Source organism: Panthera onca, chromosome X (genome assembly GCF_046562875.1).
Source record: "Panthera onca isolate mPanOnc1 chromosome X, mPanOnc1 haplotype 2, whole genome shotgun sequence".
Lineage (NCBI taxonomy): Eukaryota > Metazoa > Chordata > Mammalia > Carnivora > Felidae > Panthera > Panthera onca.
Genome location: NC_138357.1, coordinates 31620613 through 31638376, shown reverse-complemented (window position 1 = coordinate 31638376; position 17764 = coordinate 31620613). Strand labels below are relative to the sequence as shown.

Sequence of the window (17764 nt, the reverse complement as noted above, 5' to 3'; positions counted from 1 at the left end):
TCTTTTTAAAAATGTTTATTTATTTATTTGGAGGGGGGGGGAGAGAATCCCAAGCAGGCCCCACGCTGAGTGTGGAGCCCAACGACGCGGGGCTCGATCCTTGAGCCATGAGATCGTGACCTGAGCCAAAATCAAGAGTCAGATACTCAACCGACTGAGCCACCCAGGCGCCCCTGAGTCTTGCTGTTATTAAGGTGAGAGTTATAAAAGATCTTTCACACCCAAATTTCTCTCTAGTGTTTTTGTTTTGATTTAAAATATCAAATATCTGCCCAGGTACTGGAGACTCTCATTCACCAGATCTTTTCCTCGTTCACACGAGGGTTCTGTGATACATGTGTCCTATCCTCTAAGTCATCTTACGCACACGTCCCACCCCACTGTCACCCCCAGATTGCTAAACCCAGAAGGAAATACCTTCTGGACTGGGAATTAAGCCAGGTTGATGACAATTAAGCGCTAAGACAAATCATAGAAGTTAGAAATGGAAGGAGGAAGGCACAAAAGGCTCCTTTTGGAATGTGGGAATTTATTAAAATTTCAACCAAAGACATCACAAGAAAACTACAGACTAATATCGCTTACGAATATAGATGTAAAACTCTTCAATAAAATACTAGTAATCCGAATCCAACAGCTGGGGGCACCTGGGTGGCTCGGTCAGGTAAGCATCCGACTTCAGCCCAGGTCATGATCTCACAGTTCGTGAGTTCGAGCCCCGCGTCGGGCTCTGTGCTGGCAGCTCGGAGCTCGGAGCCTGGAGCCTGCTTTGGATTCTGTGTTCCCCTCTCTCTCTGCCCCTCCCCTGCTTGTACTCTCTCTCTCTCTCTCTCTCTCTCTCAAAAATAAATAAACATTAAAAAAAACCTGAATCCAACAACATAAAGAATGAGACACTATTACCAAGTAGATATGATGATGAAAGGCTGAATACTTTCTCCCTCAGATCAGGAAGAAGACAAGGATGTCTGCTCTTGCCACTTCTTTTTTGTGGTTGTTGTTATTGTTAACGTTTGTCTGTTTATTTATTTATCAGTTCTATCGATCTACAGTCAATATCCTGTCGATCACTCAATAGTGGTATGATTTGTGAGCTCTGAAACACGTCCGTCCGCCCATAACCATCTCCCCCACGGTTTTTTTTTTTTTTTTTAAGTTTATTTGTTTTGAAAGAGACAGAGCACACGAGTGGGGGTGGGGGGCCAGAGAAGGAGGGAGAGAGAGAGAGAGAGAGAGAGAGAATCCCAAGCAGGCTCTGTGCTGCCGGTGCAGAGCCTGAGGTGGGGGCTCGAACCCACGAACCGTGAGAACACGACCGAAGCCGCATTCAAGAGCCAGACGCTTAACCAACTGAGCCAGCCGGTGGCTCAGGCATACACCTGAGCGCGGAGAAAACCGCCGCCGCCCCCCCTGCCCCCGGGGCCTTGGCTGCCTTGGCGGTGGCCACAGCCCCCCTGAGCTTACCGAGGCTCAGTCTGATCTTCATGAACTGGCTTCAGAGCAGAGATGTTGATGTTGCCGCTGGACAGGCTTGGTTTTAGCTTCCTCCCTCCCCGGGCATCCTCGGGCTCTTTTTTCTTCTTCTTGCCAAAGAAGCTCTTGAAGACTTTAAACTTGGATTTCTTCTTTCCTGGAGGGTAGGAAGGCAAGCAAGGCAGGGTGTGACAGTGGAAGGGAGGGACAGGGGAGGAAACAGAGCCTTTGTGACACGAACGAGGACTGGGGTCCCCGGTGCCCCGCAGATCTCGGCCTTCGCCCACCCCCCGGCACCATTCATTTGGCCTGTTCTCTTGTTCACAGCTCAGGATTAACAAAGCGGCTGAGTCTCTGGGGAGCCCGGAAGCTCAGGCCCCAGCTTGCGGCCTTTGGGCCGGCCTCTAAGCTGGCACAACTCACCGGGCATCAGCCCGCCTCTCTATCTCCCCCACCAGCCCACACCTCTTTGCTGACCTAAGACGTTCATTCACATGCAGCAGTTATTAAGCCAATAATGATAATAATAAGAAGCACCGGGCATCCCCCTGACTTCGCCCTGGTGGCCGGAATCATGGCAATCCAGTTGAGGACCCCCGGAGTCCCTGGCGGGGGCTGGTTCTGCACTAGCTTGTGTGTGAAAGGGTGCAGCCCCACGGGGTGAGCGCTGTCGGGAGCGGCGCAGCCCTGGAGGCCGTCCTCAAGGAGGCGGGTTATGAGATAGGGAGCCGGCTGGGGATTGCGAAGAAAGGGCCGCCAGGGAGAGAAGCTGCCTGTGCCAGAGGCATGACAGAATCAGACACCAAAGGGTTTTGCAAGGGGTGCATGTGTGCGTGCGTGCGTGCGTACAAGCGTGTGGGCGTGCGTGTGTTACGTGCACTGTGTGCGTTCGTCAATTACTGCCAGTTGGTTTGGATTATCGACAGGGCTCCTGCCCTCTGCACACGCAAATAACTGAAAGTTTGCTCGATCTACAATAACTACCAGGGCGGCAGCGCGGAATGGGAGCTGTCGATGCTCCTAAGGCTGTTTGGGCTGTTGTTAGTCTCCTAACAAGCACATGTGCCTTTATCGGGGCTCAGCAGGAGACGGGCAAGGACAGGGGAGTCCGTGCTGCAGCCTTCAGGGGGAGAAATCAGCTCTTACTGCTTTCGCGTGCAATCGTTCACCAGCGTAGCTGTCTCATCCCAATTCCTAACAATCTGGTGTGTGGAGGGACTATTGCCAGCATAGCAATGCTGGGCTGGCAGGGAAGGGTCTGGGCAAGGGGGTGGGGGGTGGGGGGTGGTCGATGGGGCTGCCACTAGAAAGGCTTAGTGATGTAATGGAAAGTACCACCCAAGAGCCAGAACACTCTGGAATCCTCGGCTTGGCCCTGCTATCGGTTAGCTCTGTGACTTCGGATAAGTGACTCAACCTCTCTGGAACTCTACAGGGAAAAGAAGGGATCACACTAATCAGCATCTCCCAAAGTGCGTTCAGAGGACTGTCGTACGTTATGTCTATTGCATGAGAAAGGGATCTGTGGTCCGGTCGTTCTGGAAAACGCTGGACTAGACGAAGTTTAGAGCTCTGCTTTCCAACAAGACTTTTCTGGAACTTCAAGATGCCCACGTGTACGGTGAAGCTCTACGATACTGGGCAACAGCGTTGTCTCCCAAGTGCAAAGAACCAGAATGTCTGGCAAAACACGCTGGCTGAACTAGGGTTCCTTCTAGCTCTGAAACTCTATGGCCTATTTGCAAACTGATTACTCCCAAACCCGCCTATTAGAAAGGTTTCTAAACTTCAAGGCCTGCCTTAAGTCCAGTGTGCCACCAATCACGACAATGAACCCTTCTCTCTGCACACCTAAAGCTTGACTGTTGGCCCTCCAAGTTTTACATCTGAATGCTCTCTCATCTACTCATCCATCCGTCTATCCATCCATCCGTCCGTCCGTCCACCCACCCATCCAACAAATATTTAAGACCAAGCACTCACTATGCTTTGGGTATCAACGAGAAAGGAATGAGATATAGTTCTGTGTCTTAGCTACTGTCCCCGACATCAAGGCTGTAGGCTGGCCCTCGTCGGCATCTTCTTTAGCATCCAGCACAGCACAAGGCACACAGTAGCACCCAAGGGACAACTGAGTCCTTTGAGGGGTGCAGGATACCAACACAGCTTGTCACTTCCCTTACATTGAGATCACTGAGCAGAGTCATCCTTAAGCATCGTATAATTTAAACACTGGCCCTTGCCGGGGTTGATATAAATTGTAAATAACGTACGTAAAGAGCTTAACATAGGATCTGGCGTGTCGCAAGTGCTAATGAATGTGGCCTAGCGCTAGGGAATCAACGATCACTTGTTTTTTTTCTAAAAACTTTTTTTTTACGTAAGCTCTAAGCTCAATGTGGGGCTCGAACTCATGACCCTGAGATCAAGACTTGTATGCTCTACCAGCCTGAGCCAACCAGGCGCCCCCATAATTCCTGATCTATCAATTCTGTCTATCTACAGTTAATATCATATCGATCACTCAATAGTGAACCGTACGATATGCATGATTAGAAGCAGAAGCCAGCATGGGGTGGGGCAAGAAGACTATAGGACTGTTTGCTTGATCATCAATGCTTCAGTAATTTCCGTTTGCGATGGCTCAGGCAATTTCTCATCTAATAGGATGTACCTAAATAGGGTCACGGTTGGGACCACCTTGGCAAATCTACCTACCGACAGAAAGGATAAAACATGAAGATATAGCAGGAAACGTAATTTGTCCAAGCTTGCTTCTGTAATTGTTTCAGGAAATAATGAAACTAATTTCTATGATAAATTGCCTAATAATCATTAAATAATAAGTTATTTTCAATGATGCTTGGCCTCATCGAACATTCAGTGCGAAGGTGCTGAGGAGCATGCGGTACAGTGGAGGCTGGCTCGAAAATGACCAATATTTTGTCCTCTGGCCTCCTCTCTTGATCTCCCCGTCCCCGAGTGATTTCTAACATTGATTCAATAGTGAGATTTTTATGAAAAATCCTCATTGCTACATTATACCAATTGTTATAACCAGTTCTTTGCCGGAAAAGGTTTACCAGCTGGACCTTGGGGGGGGGGGTAGGGGTGGGGAATGCCCTTATCTGTGGCATCTGCCCATTGCTCTGGTGTAAATACTCACACTGCGGTCAAGGGCAAGCTCCCACATGCCATTTGGGAACAGATGTGCACCTTCTCCCGAACCAGAGCTAAATAATTGCTGCCCAGTAAGGACGGACTGGCCAGCGTCCCCTCACAAGTGGGAACGAGCACACCATTATCATTTTAGCCTATGCAGACACTGCCGTGTATCACCCAGAAGGAATAAGATTTATTGGTTGTTGCCCGGCAGTCCCCTTCTGGCCTTCTGGAAGAGGAACAACCTGATGCTCAAGAGTATTTAGAAACACGGCGAGTTTTGCCCCTCTCGCTTCAAAATCCCAGAATAGAAGGCAGGAGAGCATCGGCGGCCAGTGGCTCGGCTTGTGACACAATCTAGAAACGCTTAATAATTGAATAAAAACACTTCTCTAAACTCTTCAGGCTATACAACTGAACGTACCAAGCACAGTCGTTGTATGGGCGGACAAAACAATGCACTCACACATTTTTATGCCCCTAAATTAGCAACGTGTCTAGTGACTTTAGAACCATAACCGGGTGCTAAGAATTTAATTCTGCATGTCTTTCAATCTCCCCCCAATTTTCCATTCCTGCCAGGCAACAACAACAACTTGTTTTCCCACGAGGGTCCAAAATACCTTAAGTAATGCATGTCTCTTTTCAACCATGGGCACTAGAAAGAAACTTATGTTTCCATTCGTCCCTGTGGGGTAGCGCTGGGTATGGCGGTGGGAGAGCTTTGTTGGTGGAGCTGGGGGCAGGGGGCGGGGCACCAAGACACGCTAACCACCACACGTGGCAGGTTGGTGGCTCACTGACCCAGGGCAGTGGACTTGGAAGCCAAGACTTGGTCTCGCAGGGGATGGTGGAAGCTGTTTTGGCTTAGGAAAGCTCCCCACCCTCAACCACATCAGATCCCATGTATGGAGATGAGCCCTGGGAAATAGATACAAATCTGGGAATTGTCCACATGCTACGTTTTTTTTGTCGTTGTTGTTTTTTTGCAACCCTAATGAAATCTGACACAGTGGCCATATATCCAAGTGCACGAGCTGGCCTTTTGAGCCCGGCACAAGCTCGTTTTCAAAAGCTGCTTAACTGCAAAGGGTAGGTGGACCTAGGCAGCAGGTAGAGGTCAAAACCCACATTTGTATCCAGCAATGTTTACGTAGGTCACCTCTACACTGGGTAACTCGTGCCCCCACAGGGTACAGCAGTGGTGGTCAGTGAGCTGCCGGCTGACAGCTGTCTGCACTTCTCCTGTAACAAAGCCATCGATTTCCCTGTCCAAGTCCAAGGACTATGTATTCCCAAACAGTCAGCAGCTTTCAACATCCTCATCCAATGAGGGCCTGTCACGTGCCAGAAAACAGCCCGTGGAAAGCAGTTTTGCCCCCCAGAGAGGAAAACACCATTAACTCCAAGGAAGAAATCATTGCTTCCGGGTTGTAGATTTCCTTATCCACCACGCGCACAGGCAGCCCATCTGGGTTGAACTTAATGGGCTGTAAAAATGCATCGCATAACGGTTGACTTTGTTCTCTTGCATCGCTGGTTAGAAAGAAAACATTTCTAACTAGCCTTCCTTTCCGTCAACCCCCACACAGCCGTGTCATTCTCTGGTTAGCAATGACCAGTTCTAAAAACATACCCAAATGTTTGGTCGTTTAAAAACAAAATCTTGGGAACAGAGAAAAGGCACTTCCTTACCTCCACTCTTCATCAAGATGAACCGCATTGCCACCTTCTTTTGTAGGCATCTAACTCATATCCAAAGAGGTCAGTTGGTTTGGTTGTCGGAGCTGCCTTGGTGGAGAGGCCTATCGTTCATTTATTTATTCATTCATCGATCGAATATTTGGGGTGTCTAATTACTCTCTCTGAGACCCGCTACTAAACATTAGTGACACAGAAACGAAGACCCAAGCTCTGTTCTCAAGGATCCATGCACCAAGTTCAGCATCCCCCGCCCCCCATCATCACTGAAATCATGCCCCTGGAAAGCCACAACAGAGTTCCAGTCTATCCTTCCAGACCAAGTCTTCCACATCATGCAACTGCTAAAGAACACTCAACGAAACTTGAAAAACCACCCAGTGAACTGTCACGTTTAGTTCTGTCTTTAGACTCAATGTCTTATTTTACGTCTGATGGTTCCTTTCTTTGGGGGGTGGGGTGTCAGTGAAGTTCATCATTTAGTGACCTTTGCCTCCCTTACATGATACTCTATCCATGGCCACGCATCACTCGTAGCTGGCCCCACAGTTTACGGAATGGATTCACACCCGAGTAAGTTTTACAAAAAGCAGTTTTGTAAATTGAGTCGTATTTAACAGAAGCTTGTGGTGGCATCTTTTATCTGTACTCCCCCCTTTACTCCTCAAACTACAAACTTATCTGTTGGTTAAATCTGGACTACTATCCAGTAGGTTAAGCGGCCAACTTCGGCTCAGGTCATGATCTCGCAGTCTGTGAGTTCGAGCCCCGTGTCGGGCTCTGTGCTGACAGCTCAGAGCCTGGAACCTGTTTCGGATTCTGTGTCTCCCTCTCTCTGACCCTCCCCCGTTCATGCTCTGTCTCTCTCTGTGTCAAAAATAAACGTTAAAAAAAAAAATCTGGACTACTATCTATAGTATAACTTCAGTCAAATCTCTTGGATCATGGTAGGCTCCGATTTTTTTTTTTCTGATTAAGCAGAAATACTTCTCCTGCCTTAGCAAGTAGAACCCGGTAACCATCCCCACAGAGGACTGCAGGGCCTCAGACAAGCCTTCTGATACCAGAGTTGGACACGAAAGAGAAGAGGTAAAAAGACTGCAAAGTAAATGTGCACTGGGTCTAATATTATTAGAAATTTGATATGAACTCGTTTGCCTGTGACTTCATTTTTTCCCCCTAGGGGTTCAACACAGTAAAGAAAGCTAGGTCTAGTTAGCAACATTTTACTGGGCTACTTACCCTCATCACTGGCCTCTAGAACTTCCAGGCTTCCAGAAGCTTCCCTCAGGGATTCAGCCATAGTAGGATCACTACAGTAAAATATTGAGTGAAAAAGCAAAAGATCATCATCTGCTATCCACTCATTTTACACACTCATTTTGTACTTGGATGTGTATCCATTCACACACACACACACACACACACACACACACACACACACACAGTTCCACCTGGAGATATGGGAGAAGCAACGGAGTGAAGAAATTCAGAAGCCCCTCAGAAATCCCAGGGGAAGACAAGAGAATTCCTTGGGCCAGGAGCACAAATTTTTTTAGAGAAATTCTCTTCCCATCACCACCCATTTCTCTGCATCTCTTTAAAGCAAAACGTTAAAGAGTTACCTCATCTATACTTACTAGGCTTATGTCTTCACTTCTTGTTCTCCTGGGTTCTCTCTATTCAGGCTTCCAACCCAACCTACTTCTAAAACCACTCTACCAAAAACTGCTCTGGCTAAATGCAACCATCAGTTACTTGACTTCCCTGCACCATTGGACACTCCCCCTTTTTGTATAATGTTATCGCTTTGCCTTTCTGAACATCACACTCCCTGAATTTTCCTCCTACCTCATTGGCTGTCCTCAATCTCCTTTGCTGAACCTTTCTCCTCTCCCCAGATATGAAACATTGTTGCACCTAAAAGCTCTGTCCTTGGCCCTCTTTATCTACAATCATTTCCTAGACCAGTGCCATTAAATAGAAACATTAACATGAGCCACAATTGCAAGCCATGTATGGAATTTTTAAAAATATTTATTTTGGGGGGAGCTCGAGCGGGGGAGGGGCAGAGAGAGGGGGACAGAGGGTTCAAAGCGGGCTCTGCAGCAGACAGCCCGATGTGGGGCTCAAACTCACGAACTGTGAAATCATGACCCGAGCCAAAGTCAGATGCTCAACTGACTGAGCCACCCAGGTGCCCCCACTACGTCTGTAATTTTTAAATTTCCAGGAGCCACACTGAAGTTTTAGCTCAACAGAACCAACACATTATCATATTTTAGTTAACTCAACAGAGACCAAATATTAGCAACTCCACGTGTAATCATTCTAAAACTAATGTCAATGGGATATTTTACATTCTTTTTTTTTTCACGCGAAGTCTGAAATGTGGTTTGCATTTGACGTGCACAGCACATCTCAATTCGAGCTGGCCAATTTCAAGTGCTCAAGGGTCCCATGTGACTACTGGCTACCATCCCCTAAATGATCTCGTTCAGAGCTGAAATACCCTCTATACACTGGACTCCAAAGTTTCTCCCTCTCGACTGGATGTCTTCTCTGAACTCCATATCCTTATAACCAACTGCCCAGCCAACATCTCCAACCAACAGCGCATGGAACTCTTGCTTTCACTCGTACTCAGTCCTCTCCCACCCCAGTTTTCCCAGGCTCAGAAAATGCCACTAACCGAATGCTCAGACTGAAATCTAGGAGCTCCTGATTCCTCTCTTTCCACCGTATGCCACAGCTAACCCGACAGGGAATCCTGTGAGTCCTTCCTTCTACGTATTTCTGTAATCCGACCATTTCTTGCCTCGGCTGAACCGCCATTAGCTTGTTGCTGCATTACTGCAATGACCCCACTGGTCTCCCTCCTTCCCTTTTTGCCTTCTTACTGTCCACACAGTGGCCACATCGGTCACGTCAGTCCCCTGCTCGACCTCCCCCCACCCCAGTGGCTTGCCATCGCGCTCAGAGCAACATCCCAGCTCCTTATCCTGGGCCCTATGAGATGTGGCCCCACCCCCACGCCCCCTGACTGTCAATTCTGCTACCCTCCTCCTCTGTCCCTCTGCTGCGGCCTCACTGGCCTGCTCACTGATCTCCAACACACTCCAACACACAATCAACAACACACTTTCAGTCTCAGGATCTTTGCACCTGCTGCGCCCTTTGCCTGGAGGGCTCTGTCCCCCGGTAGTTGCATGGTTGACCCCTTTGTAGCATTTAGGCTAGCTCAACCATCCCCTCCCAGAGAAGACCTCCGTGAGCATCTTAGTTAGAGCCTCCTGTCTCTCTCCGTCACATGACCCTTTATTAGCATCTTTATAGCACTCAGGGCCACCTGAAATTATATTCTGTATTACTTGTTTCTTGTCTGTCTTCTCTACCGGAACTTAAATTCCCTAAGGTCAGGGGCGTTGTCAATTTTGTTCATCACTGAGTCTCCCGGCCCCTAGAACGGTACGTAGACGCAGCAGGCACCCAAGAAAGGTTTGTTGAATGAATGCCTACATTCAATAAAGGAAGGGGAAGGAATGCAAGAGCCGTCTTTGTGGTCAGAAATCTCTTTTTTTTTTTTTAATGTTTATTTTTGAGAGAGAGAGAGTGCATGCAAGTGGGGGGGGGGGGAGCAGAGAGAGGGGAGGAGGAAAGAGGATCCGAAGCGGGCTCCTTGCCGACAGCAGAGAACCTATGCGGGGCTGGAACTCACAAACCGTGAGATCATGACCGGAGCCGAAGTGGGGCGCTTAACTGACAGAGCCACCCAGGCACCCCTGCGGCCAGCAGTTTCTTACAAGTAGAGGCATCTGTAGGAGGCAGAGGAACATTTGTCCTGGGGGAGGAAGCTCCTCGTCTCCCAGCTCCAGAACCCTGGGTGTGGAGCCCCACTCAGCTGGGCTGAGCCCGGATCCTCACGGAGGAAGCTTCAGGAGCAGATATGCTGCCTCCTTCTACTTATAGCCTCCACCACCAGCAACCCTCTTTCCCTTTGCCCTCAGGCTGACTTTCTTAACCAGCCCTTGGCCTTCCGAACATCTCCTCCGAGAAGCATCCTTGTGTTTCTTTCACGTGTCCCATTAAGGCTAATACAAATCTGAAGTGAATGTGTTCCTTAGTTAGACCAGGGCTCGTCAAGTGTGACCTTTTGAGGGCGCCTGGGTGGCTCAGTGGGTTAAGCGTCCGACTTCAGCTCAGGTCATGATCTCTCTGTTCGTGAGTTTGAGCCCTGCGTCGGGCTCTGTGCTGACAGCTCAGAGCCCGGAGCCTGCTTCCGATTCTGTGTCTCCCTCTCTCTCTGCCCCTCCCCCCCAAAATAAAATAAATATATATATATATATATATATATATATAAAAGAGTGACCTCTGGTCTATACTTTTATTTATTTATGACATTTAGCAAAAACTGTCACCTCACTGATATCTCAAAAAAAGTCACAATGTTTGCTCTCAGATAACACTCTGACCACGAGCCTCCCCTGCTTCCACGAGTTCATCAACTTCCTGCCGCCCTCAGGATGAAAGCCAAGTTCTTGATGCTCAAGGCCCTCTGCAATCTGGTGTCCCCTGCCCCCTTCCATTGTCCCAGAAGTCCACCCCCGCTCACACCCTCACGTCCAGAATCGCCAGTCATTCCCCAAACACGCCACGTCCTCCCACACTCTGGGCTCTCCACAGGCTGCTTGGCCTAGAATACCAATGCCCTAATCCCCAGCGCCTTGAAATCCTACGCGTTCCTCAAAGGTCGCCACCCACGCATGCCCCATGCTCTCGGTCCTTTGCACACGCCTCTGTCATAGTTGACATCACCTTGAAGACCGGGACCGCATTTTGCTCATCTGGAGATCCCCAACACCTAGCGCGACACCAGGCGCATCGAAGGTGCCCACCGCATGTTCTTCTGGATGGACCCGGGAGCAGGGAGTGGGGGGTGGCTGCGGTGACGAATGGGAAATCGGTGGCAAAAGTGGCGCCCTTTTCAAACAGACGGGGGCAAGACGATTCACACTTTCGGTAAAAAATCCCCTGTGCGCGAAACCCATGCAAAAGCTGGCCAGCTGAGTAAGGAAAGAGGAGATGATGTAAGTTTTTATCCAGAGCCACTTCCAAGGAACATAAAGTCATGTAATAATGGTCACTGGGGGGGGCGCCTGGGTGGCGCAGTCGGTTAAGCGTCTGACTTCAGCCAGGTCACGATCTCGCAGTCCGTGAGTTCGAGCCCCGCGTCAGGCTCTGGGCTGATGGCTCGGAGCCTGGAGCCTGTTTCCGATTCTGTGTCTCCCTCTCTCTCTGCCCCTCCCCCGTTCATACTCTGTCTCTCTCTGTCCCAAAAATAAATAAAAAACGTTGAAAAAAAAATTTTTTTTAAAAAAAATGGTCACTGGGAAGGAAAAAAAAAAAAAAGGAGGTTAGAGTGGGAGAGAGCCAAAGTAAGAGACTCTTAAAAACTGAGAACAAACTGAGGGCTGATGGGGGGTGGGAGGGAGGGGAGGGTGGGTGATGGGCATTGAGGAGGGCACCTCTTGGGATGAGCCCTGGGTGTTGTATGCAAACCAATTTGACAATAAATTTCATATATTGAAAAAAAAAAATAATGGTCACTGGGAAGCCTGGCCCCGCAGAGACATGGAGTTTCGTTATGGGTCATCATTTAAATGCTTGCTCGCTCTCTCTCGGCCGACCCTAGATGCTGAGGCCCCGGAGCTGACTTTCGCTTCTCAGACTGTCTGACTTGAGGGCTGAACAAGGGCTCTAGGGGGTAAAAAAAAAAAAGAAAGACAAAAAGGGAATAAGGCCTGTCTTCCAAGGTTGTTGACATTTTTTAACCGCAGCCCGGTTCAGGTTCAAAGATTCAGAAGATTTTGCCTGATAGCTTTGTCCCCCTTCCCAGAGTGGGGAATGCTAATGGAAAGCAGCTGGCCTCTTTTTTCTTTTTTTTTTAAATAATCTGGAAGGGCTGAAATGCTTTTTTTTTTTTTTTTTTTTTTTTTTTACATAGAGCCCGTGGTGGACAGAATCCTAATACGGCCCTGAAGATTGCTGCTCCCCCCCAGTGTGCATCCCCATAAATCGCCTCCCCTTGAGTGTGGGTGGGCCTAGCCTAATCAGGTAAGCTCTTCTGAAAAGCCTGTCCAGAGGTCAGACAGACAAGTCAGAGAGATTCGAAGCCACGGCAGACACTCTCCTTTTGGCCTGGAAGGAACAAACACCTATGTCGTGCTGAGGACCCCGTGGCAGGGAATGGCAGGTGGCCTCCAGTAACTGAGGCCAACCCTTGGCTGACAGCCAGTCAGAAAGTGGGGACCTCAGCCCTACGGGCTCCAAAACCCGAATTCTCCCAACAACCAGTCAGTCTGGAAGAAACCCTTGAACCTCAGAGGCGCCCCCAGCCATGGCTGATACACCGATTGCAGCCTGACGACCCCCTGAGCAGAGGACGCAGCTACACCGTGCCTGGGCTCTCGGCTCTCGCAAACTGAGAGGTAATATATTTGCATTGCGTAAGACACGAACATGCTTGTCATTTGTTACACGGCAAGAGAAAACAAATACAAGTCCCACAGACCTCAGCTCCGGTTGGGGAAGAAGGCAGACGCGGGGTAAGGACGTAAGATGAAACACAGAACTCGGTAAGCAGTCCTCGAGGGGATCCTCTGCTCTCGTCCCCCAGCCCGCTTAGCTTCCTCATGCTCCTAGGAGCAGATGTGGGCGCCCTCACGGTATCCCGGGTAGAGGAAAACAATATATATTTTTTAACGTTTATTTATTTATTTTGAGAGAGGGGCAGCGTGAGCAGGGGAGGGGCAGAGAGAGAAAGGGAGACAGAGAATCCCAAGCAGGCTCCGTGCTGTCAGCGTGGAGCTCGATGCGGGGCTTGAACTCATGTACTGTGAGATCACGACCTGAGCGGAAACCAAGATTCGAATGCTTGACCCACTGGGCCACCCAGGCGCCCCGAGGGAAACAATCTTGATGGTCATTTATCCTGGCTCGGAGAGTCCTTGGGTGGATATGTGCCCAACGCAGAAACTGCCACATGGCCTTTGGTGGCACGTGATAGGACACCTTCAGGGACTTCCGCAAGCCCACGGGTGTCAGCAGGAAGACGTACGAGGGATACAGGGTCACCTCTCTACGCTCCACACTCACGCCTATGGGCATTTGACCACCGGAACCATGAAGGAGATGCCTAATCACGCTCTTGGGGACTCCCGCCTCGGACACCTGCTCTAGAGAAATTGTCACCAGGGACTTTCTCCCGCTCTAGGAGGCCAGAGACAAATGAAAGCCCGCCGCTCTCCGCTTCCCCGCCACAGGGAAGCCCATTTCAGGAATACCTCTTCTCTCCCTGATCGTCAGCCAAGGAGCATGTCTCTGTCCCGGAGACTGGAGGCAGCCTCAAAAGAATAGGTGTCCTGGCGGGAAGACTGCTGGAAATTTCTATGGAGATCGGTCCCGCCGCTAGAAGAGAGCAGCGGGAAAGGTCCCGCCTTGTCTTAAGAGCAGCAGTGACAATAGCCGCGCTGGCTGCAGCCTCTTCTCTTCCTCCTCCCCTTCTTCTTCCTTCTTTTTCCTTCTTGGTGTCTTCTCCTCTTCCAGTGGTTCCATTTTAAGGGGGTGCCTGGGCGGCCCAGTCGCTTGAGCGTCCGACTTTGATTCAAGTCATGATCTCAGGGTTTGTGGGTCTGAGCCCCGTGTGGGGATCTCTGCTGCTCAGCAGAGAGCCCGTTTTGGATTCTGTTTCTCTCTCTCTCTCTCTCTCTCTCTCTCCGCGTCCCTCCCCTGCTCACACTCTCTTTCAAAAATAAATAACCATTTTTTAAGAATGAACAAAAAGGGGGTGCCTGGGTGGCTCAGTCAGTTGGGTGTCCAACTTCGGCTCAGGTCATGATCTCGTGGTCCGTGAGTTCGAGCCCCGCATCGGACCCTGGGCTGACAGCTCAGAGCCTGGAGCCTGTTTCGGATTCTGTGTCTCCCTCTCTCTCTGACCCTCCCCTGCTCATGCTCTGTCTCTCTCTGTCTCAAAATTAAATAAATGTTTTTAAAAAAAATTAAAAAAAAAAGATACTTAGCATGCCTCCAGTTCTGCCTTTTCTTTCCCTCCATCGCTCCTCACGCACCCCCCCCCCCCAGGGCAAACCAGTAGAGGCTCAGAAAGAGCCACCTGACGCCACCCCCAACACTTTAGATCCTCCGGGGGGGCTGCAAATGCAAAGAACCTGGCCTACAGCGTTCTTTCTGCCATCTGTCTAGTGGCCTCAAAGCCTAGCTGATGCGGAGCCCCCTTCTGTCCTGTCAGTCCACCCATCCTACGATTAAGGGAGGGCTCCGGTCTTACAGTGAGCATTACAGTGAATACAATGAACGAAACTGCCGAGTCCTTACTCGGTGCCGGGCAAGCACCGTGAAAACTGGTCTCACGGGCAGTGTTGACTGAATCCTCACGAAGCCCTATGAGGTGGGCATTGCTACTTTCATCCCCGTTTCCCGGAGGAGGAAACGGAGTGTCGCTGAAATGAGGTCACCCGTGCAAGGTCACACAAGCAGTAAGTCTTAGAAGAGCTGGGACTCAAATCCGGTTCCGGAGGATTTCAGAGCCCAGGACTCAGCCACCGTACTCTTCCTCTTCGTAACTTGGCCAAATCTGCTCCTGCCCCCAAAGAATCTCAGGTCCTGGCCTATGAAAGGACCCGAAAATCGGACAACTAGCCAGGTCACTATCAGCCCCTAACATCTTTTGCAAAGATTCATTGGCCATGTTAACAATGAAGAGTCCTGCTCAAAACGGGGTCCCCGGACACACTTATGGTGGAGGTGTCACACAGTATTACAGGGGACAGGTCTACAGCATGGGCCCCTTGGGTGGCCAGGCTGAAGTAGGGCACCCACAAGGGAAGCAGGAAGCATGAGGACCCTGGGGGAGTCAGGGTAGAGCCAGAATTGAGTCAAGGGCCCCCGAGGATGGATTTCGCTGCTCAAGTCCTTCCCCAGCAGAGTGGCTTTTAATTTTATGACGTATTTGTTGTGGTTTCTGTGATTACAGCTCCTAGCATTCAATGATCCATCTGTTTTGGGTGTGTGTGTGTGTGTGTGTGTGTGTGTGTGTGTGTGTGAAAAAATCTCCAAAGAGGGGGAAAAAGGCAAAGGGCGAAAAGGGGGTGGCAGTGCTGGGGCCGGGCGTGAGTTCTGCGTGGCCGCGGGGATTCTGTGCGCCACGACCCAGAGGCTTCCTGGCCTTTGAATTCGAAAGGCACGGAGGAGAGGAGGGGGAACCAGGAGAGAGAAAAAGGAGGAAGAAAACCAGGCCACAGGAAGGTGCCCCCACGACAAGCCGCACTATCCGCCTTCTATGAAGGTACCTTGTAGCTTTTTGGTTTCATCAAGGCCCTTTACGCTCACGGGGTGGGGGCGGGGGGAGGTCATCTCAGCTTCACCTCCTAGGTACCGTAACTAGCCTTTCACCTCCCGGTTCTGAAGGGCAAGAGACAGGGGTCTCAGAGCGCCCTGTGCCTTAGCAGGGGTGGAGGGAGGAGAGGGGAGAAGAACAGGGGACGCCGCCGTCCGCAAGAGGCACACGCCTCCTGAAGTGAAAACGCATCCAAGAATCCGAGAGCCCTGGTCATTCTCGGTCAAGGTGATACCTGAGAGCCTAAGGCGTCAGATTTTCTTAGCCCTGAGCCCCACAGACAGCCCTGCAGCCAGGCAGCGGGAGGCAGCTGCGGCCTTGGAGTCACAGGAAGCCTTACCCAAAGGTTCCCCGACCCCCAAATCTCTCCCTTTCCCCCAGCCGTGACATTGCCGTCCCTTGCCACACGGCCCCAAATACCCACCATTGCAATCATTCCCTCCGAACCAAAGTCAGAACGGTCTCTCCCAGGACCCCCCCTCTCCTTACCACCCCGAAGTCCTTATGCAGACCCGCAATGATCCTCCCTATTCTGCGGATGAGGGAGACTGAAAGGCTGAGTAGCTGCCCAGGGTCCCACGTGAGTACGCGGGGAAGGCAGGATTTGAGCCGAAGTGGCCGGGGGCCCAAGAGCGCTGCATAAAATGACGCACTCCCTGGTGACGACGGACCAGGACACGTGAGGGACGCGAGAACGGTGTTTGATCAGGAATCGGGAGGCCTGGGGCCTGACTCTCCCCTTCCAACGGTTTCTCTTTGTGGCCTTGCCGCCCAGTGATGCCTCCTCACTGGGCCTCAGTTCCCCCATGTGTAACGTGAGGAGGGGAACCAAAACCTATCACGTGCTCTCTTATGACGTCCTATGACAAGGACCCAAAGGCTAAACTCTAGGGTAGTGACTACACGGCGGAGGGGTCTGTAGCCCCGAGCGTCTGGGACCAGGAAGCCGGAATGTGCGTTGCTTGGATGTGTGGTACAGGGGGCCAAGGTGAGGCCAGAGAAGCGTGTCCGAAACACGTTGCAAAGCCAAGTCCAGCGGGGAGCAGCAAAGCCAAGCCAGAGAACTAAGATCGAGACGTAAAAGAACGAGGGAAGGCGAGAGTGAAGAGGAAAGAGCAAACGAAAGAATCAGGGAATCGAACTCGTGCAGCCATGGGAAGTTCTAAAGGCTGCTTTTGTGGGTGGCTCCGTTTATAGCAGCAAAAGGGGGGGGCGCCTGGGTGCCTCAGTTGGTTAAACGCCCAACTTCGGCTCAGATCATAATCTCACGGGTTTGAGCCCCATGTCGGGCTCTGTGCTGACTGCTCAGAGCCTGCTTTGGATTCTGTGTCTCCCTCTCTCTCTGCCCCTCCCCCTGCTCATGCTCTATCTCTCTCTGTCTCAAAACTAAATAAAACATTAAAAAAAATTTTTTTTTCTTAAATAAAGCGGCAAAAAGGACTACAAGGGACCTATCCGTGTAAAGCTGGGGTAATCATGAGAGGCCTGATAGATGAGACCCACCTTAAGATGGGCCCTCTGCCGGGAAGAAAATTTGTTCACAGCTTAAGCCCTGAGGAACTTACTGGAAAGTCAGCGTGGGTGAGTTAGGGTGGGGCAGCGAGGGCAAATGACAGCCACGGACCCCGGGTGACCGGGAAGAGCCTAGAAACTCTGGTCCACAACGATGTGCTTGGAGCAGTGAGTCACTCACCGCTCTGTCGTCCACTTGAGGGTGATTTCCACTTGGAAGCACACAGCCAGCGTCCGAGGAATAAATGAGATAGTCCGTGAAAAAGAGCACAGTGCCCCGGTACAAAGTAAGTGCTCACTAAATAGTAGGGTTTTTCTAAAAACTACAACAGATAGGGACGCGGGTGTGGGAAATGAGTTCGAGGCGGAAGTCGACATCCCGTATAACAAACATGGATTCGTGGGCCCTCAGCCCCAGGGATTCTGATTCCCCATTGGCGGCGGGCCCAGAGATCTGCTTGTTCTATAAGCTCCCAGGCGGGTCTGAAGGAGAGGGTCCCAGGC

The 17764-nt window shown here is 50.6% G+C and overlaps 1 protein-coding gene across 5 annotated transcripts in view; it reads right to left on the bottom strand.

The window, feature by feature from the left end:
• Window positions 1-17764, bottom strand: part of KIAA1210 (KIAA1210 ortholog) — a 56454-nt gene that overhangs the window by 28480 nt on the left and 10210 nt on the right. For 2 of the 5 annotated variants that reach the window (XM_081793965.1, XM_081793966.1), the window contains exons 1-3: window positions 7977-8178; window positions 7579-7649; window positions 1465-1630 (exon numbers count right to left, since the gene is read on the bottom strand). In XM_081793965.1, coding sequence (XP_081650091.1) covers window positions 1465-1630; window positions 7579-7639 — 227 coding nt within the window. In that variant the 5' untranslated portion in view covers window positions 7640-7649; window positions 7977-8178. Of the gene's footprint in view, window positions 1-1464; window positions 1631-7578; window positions 7650-7976; window positions 8180-17764 lie in introns of those variants that run through there. The other 3 variants (XM_081793967.1, XM_081793963.1, XM_081793964.1) reach the window with 3 other exon arrangements.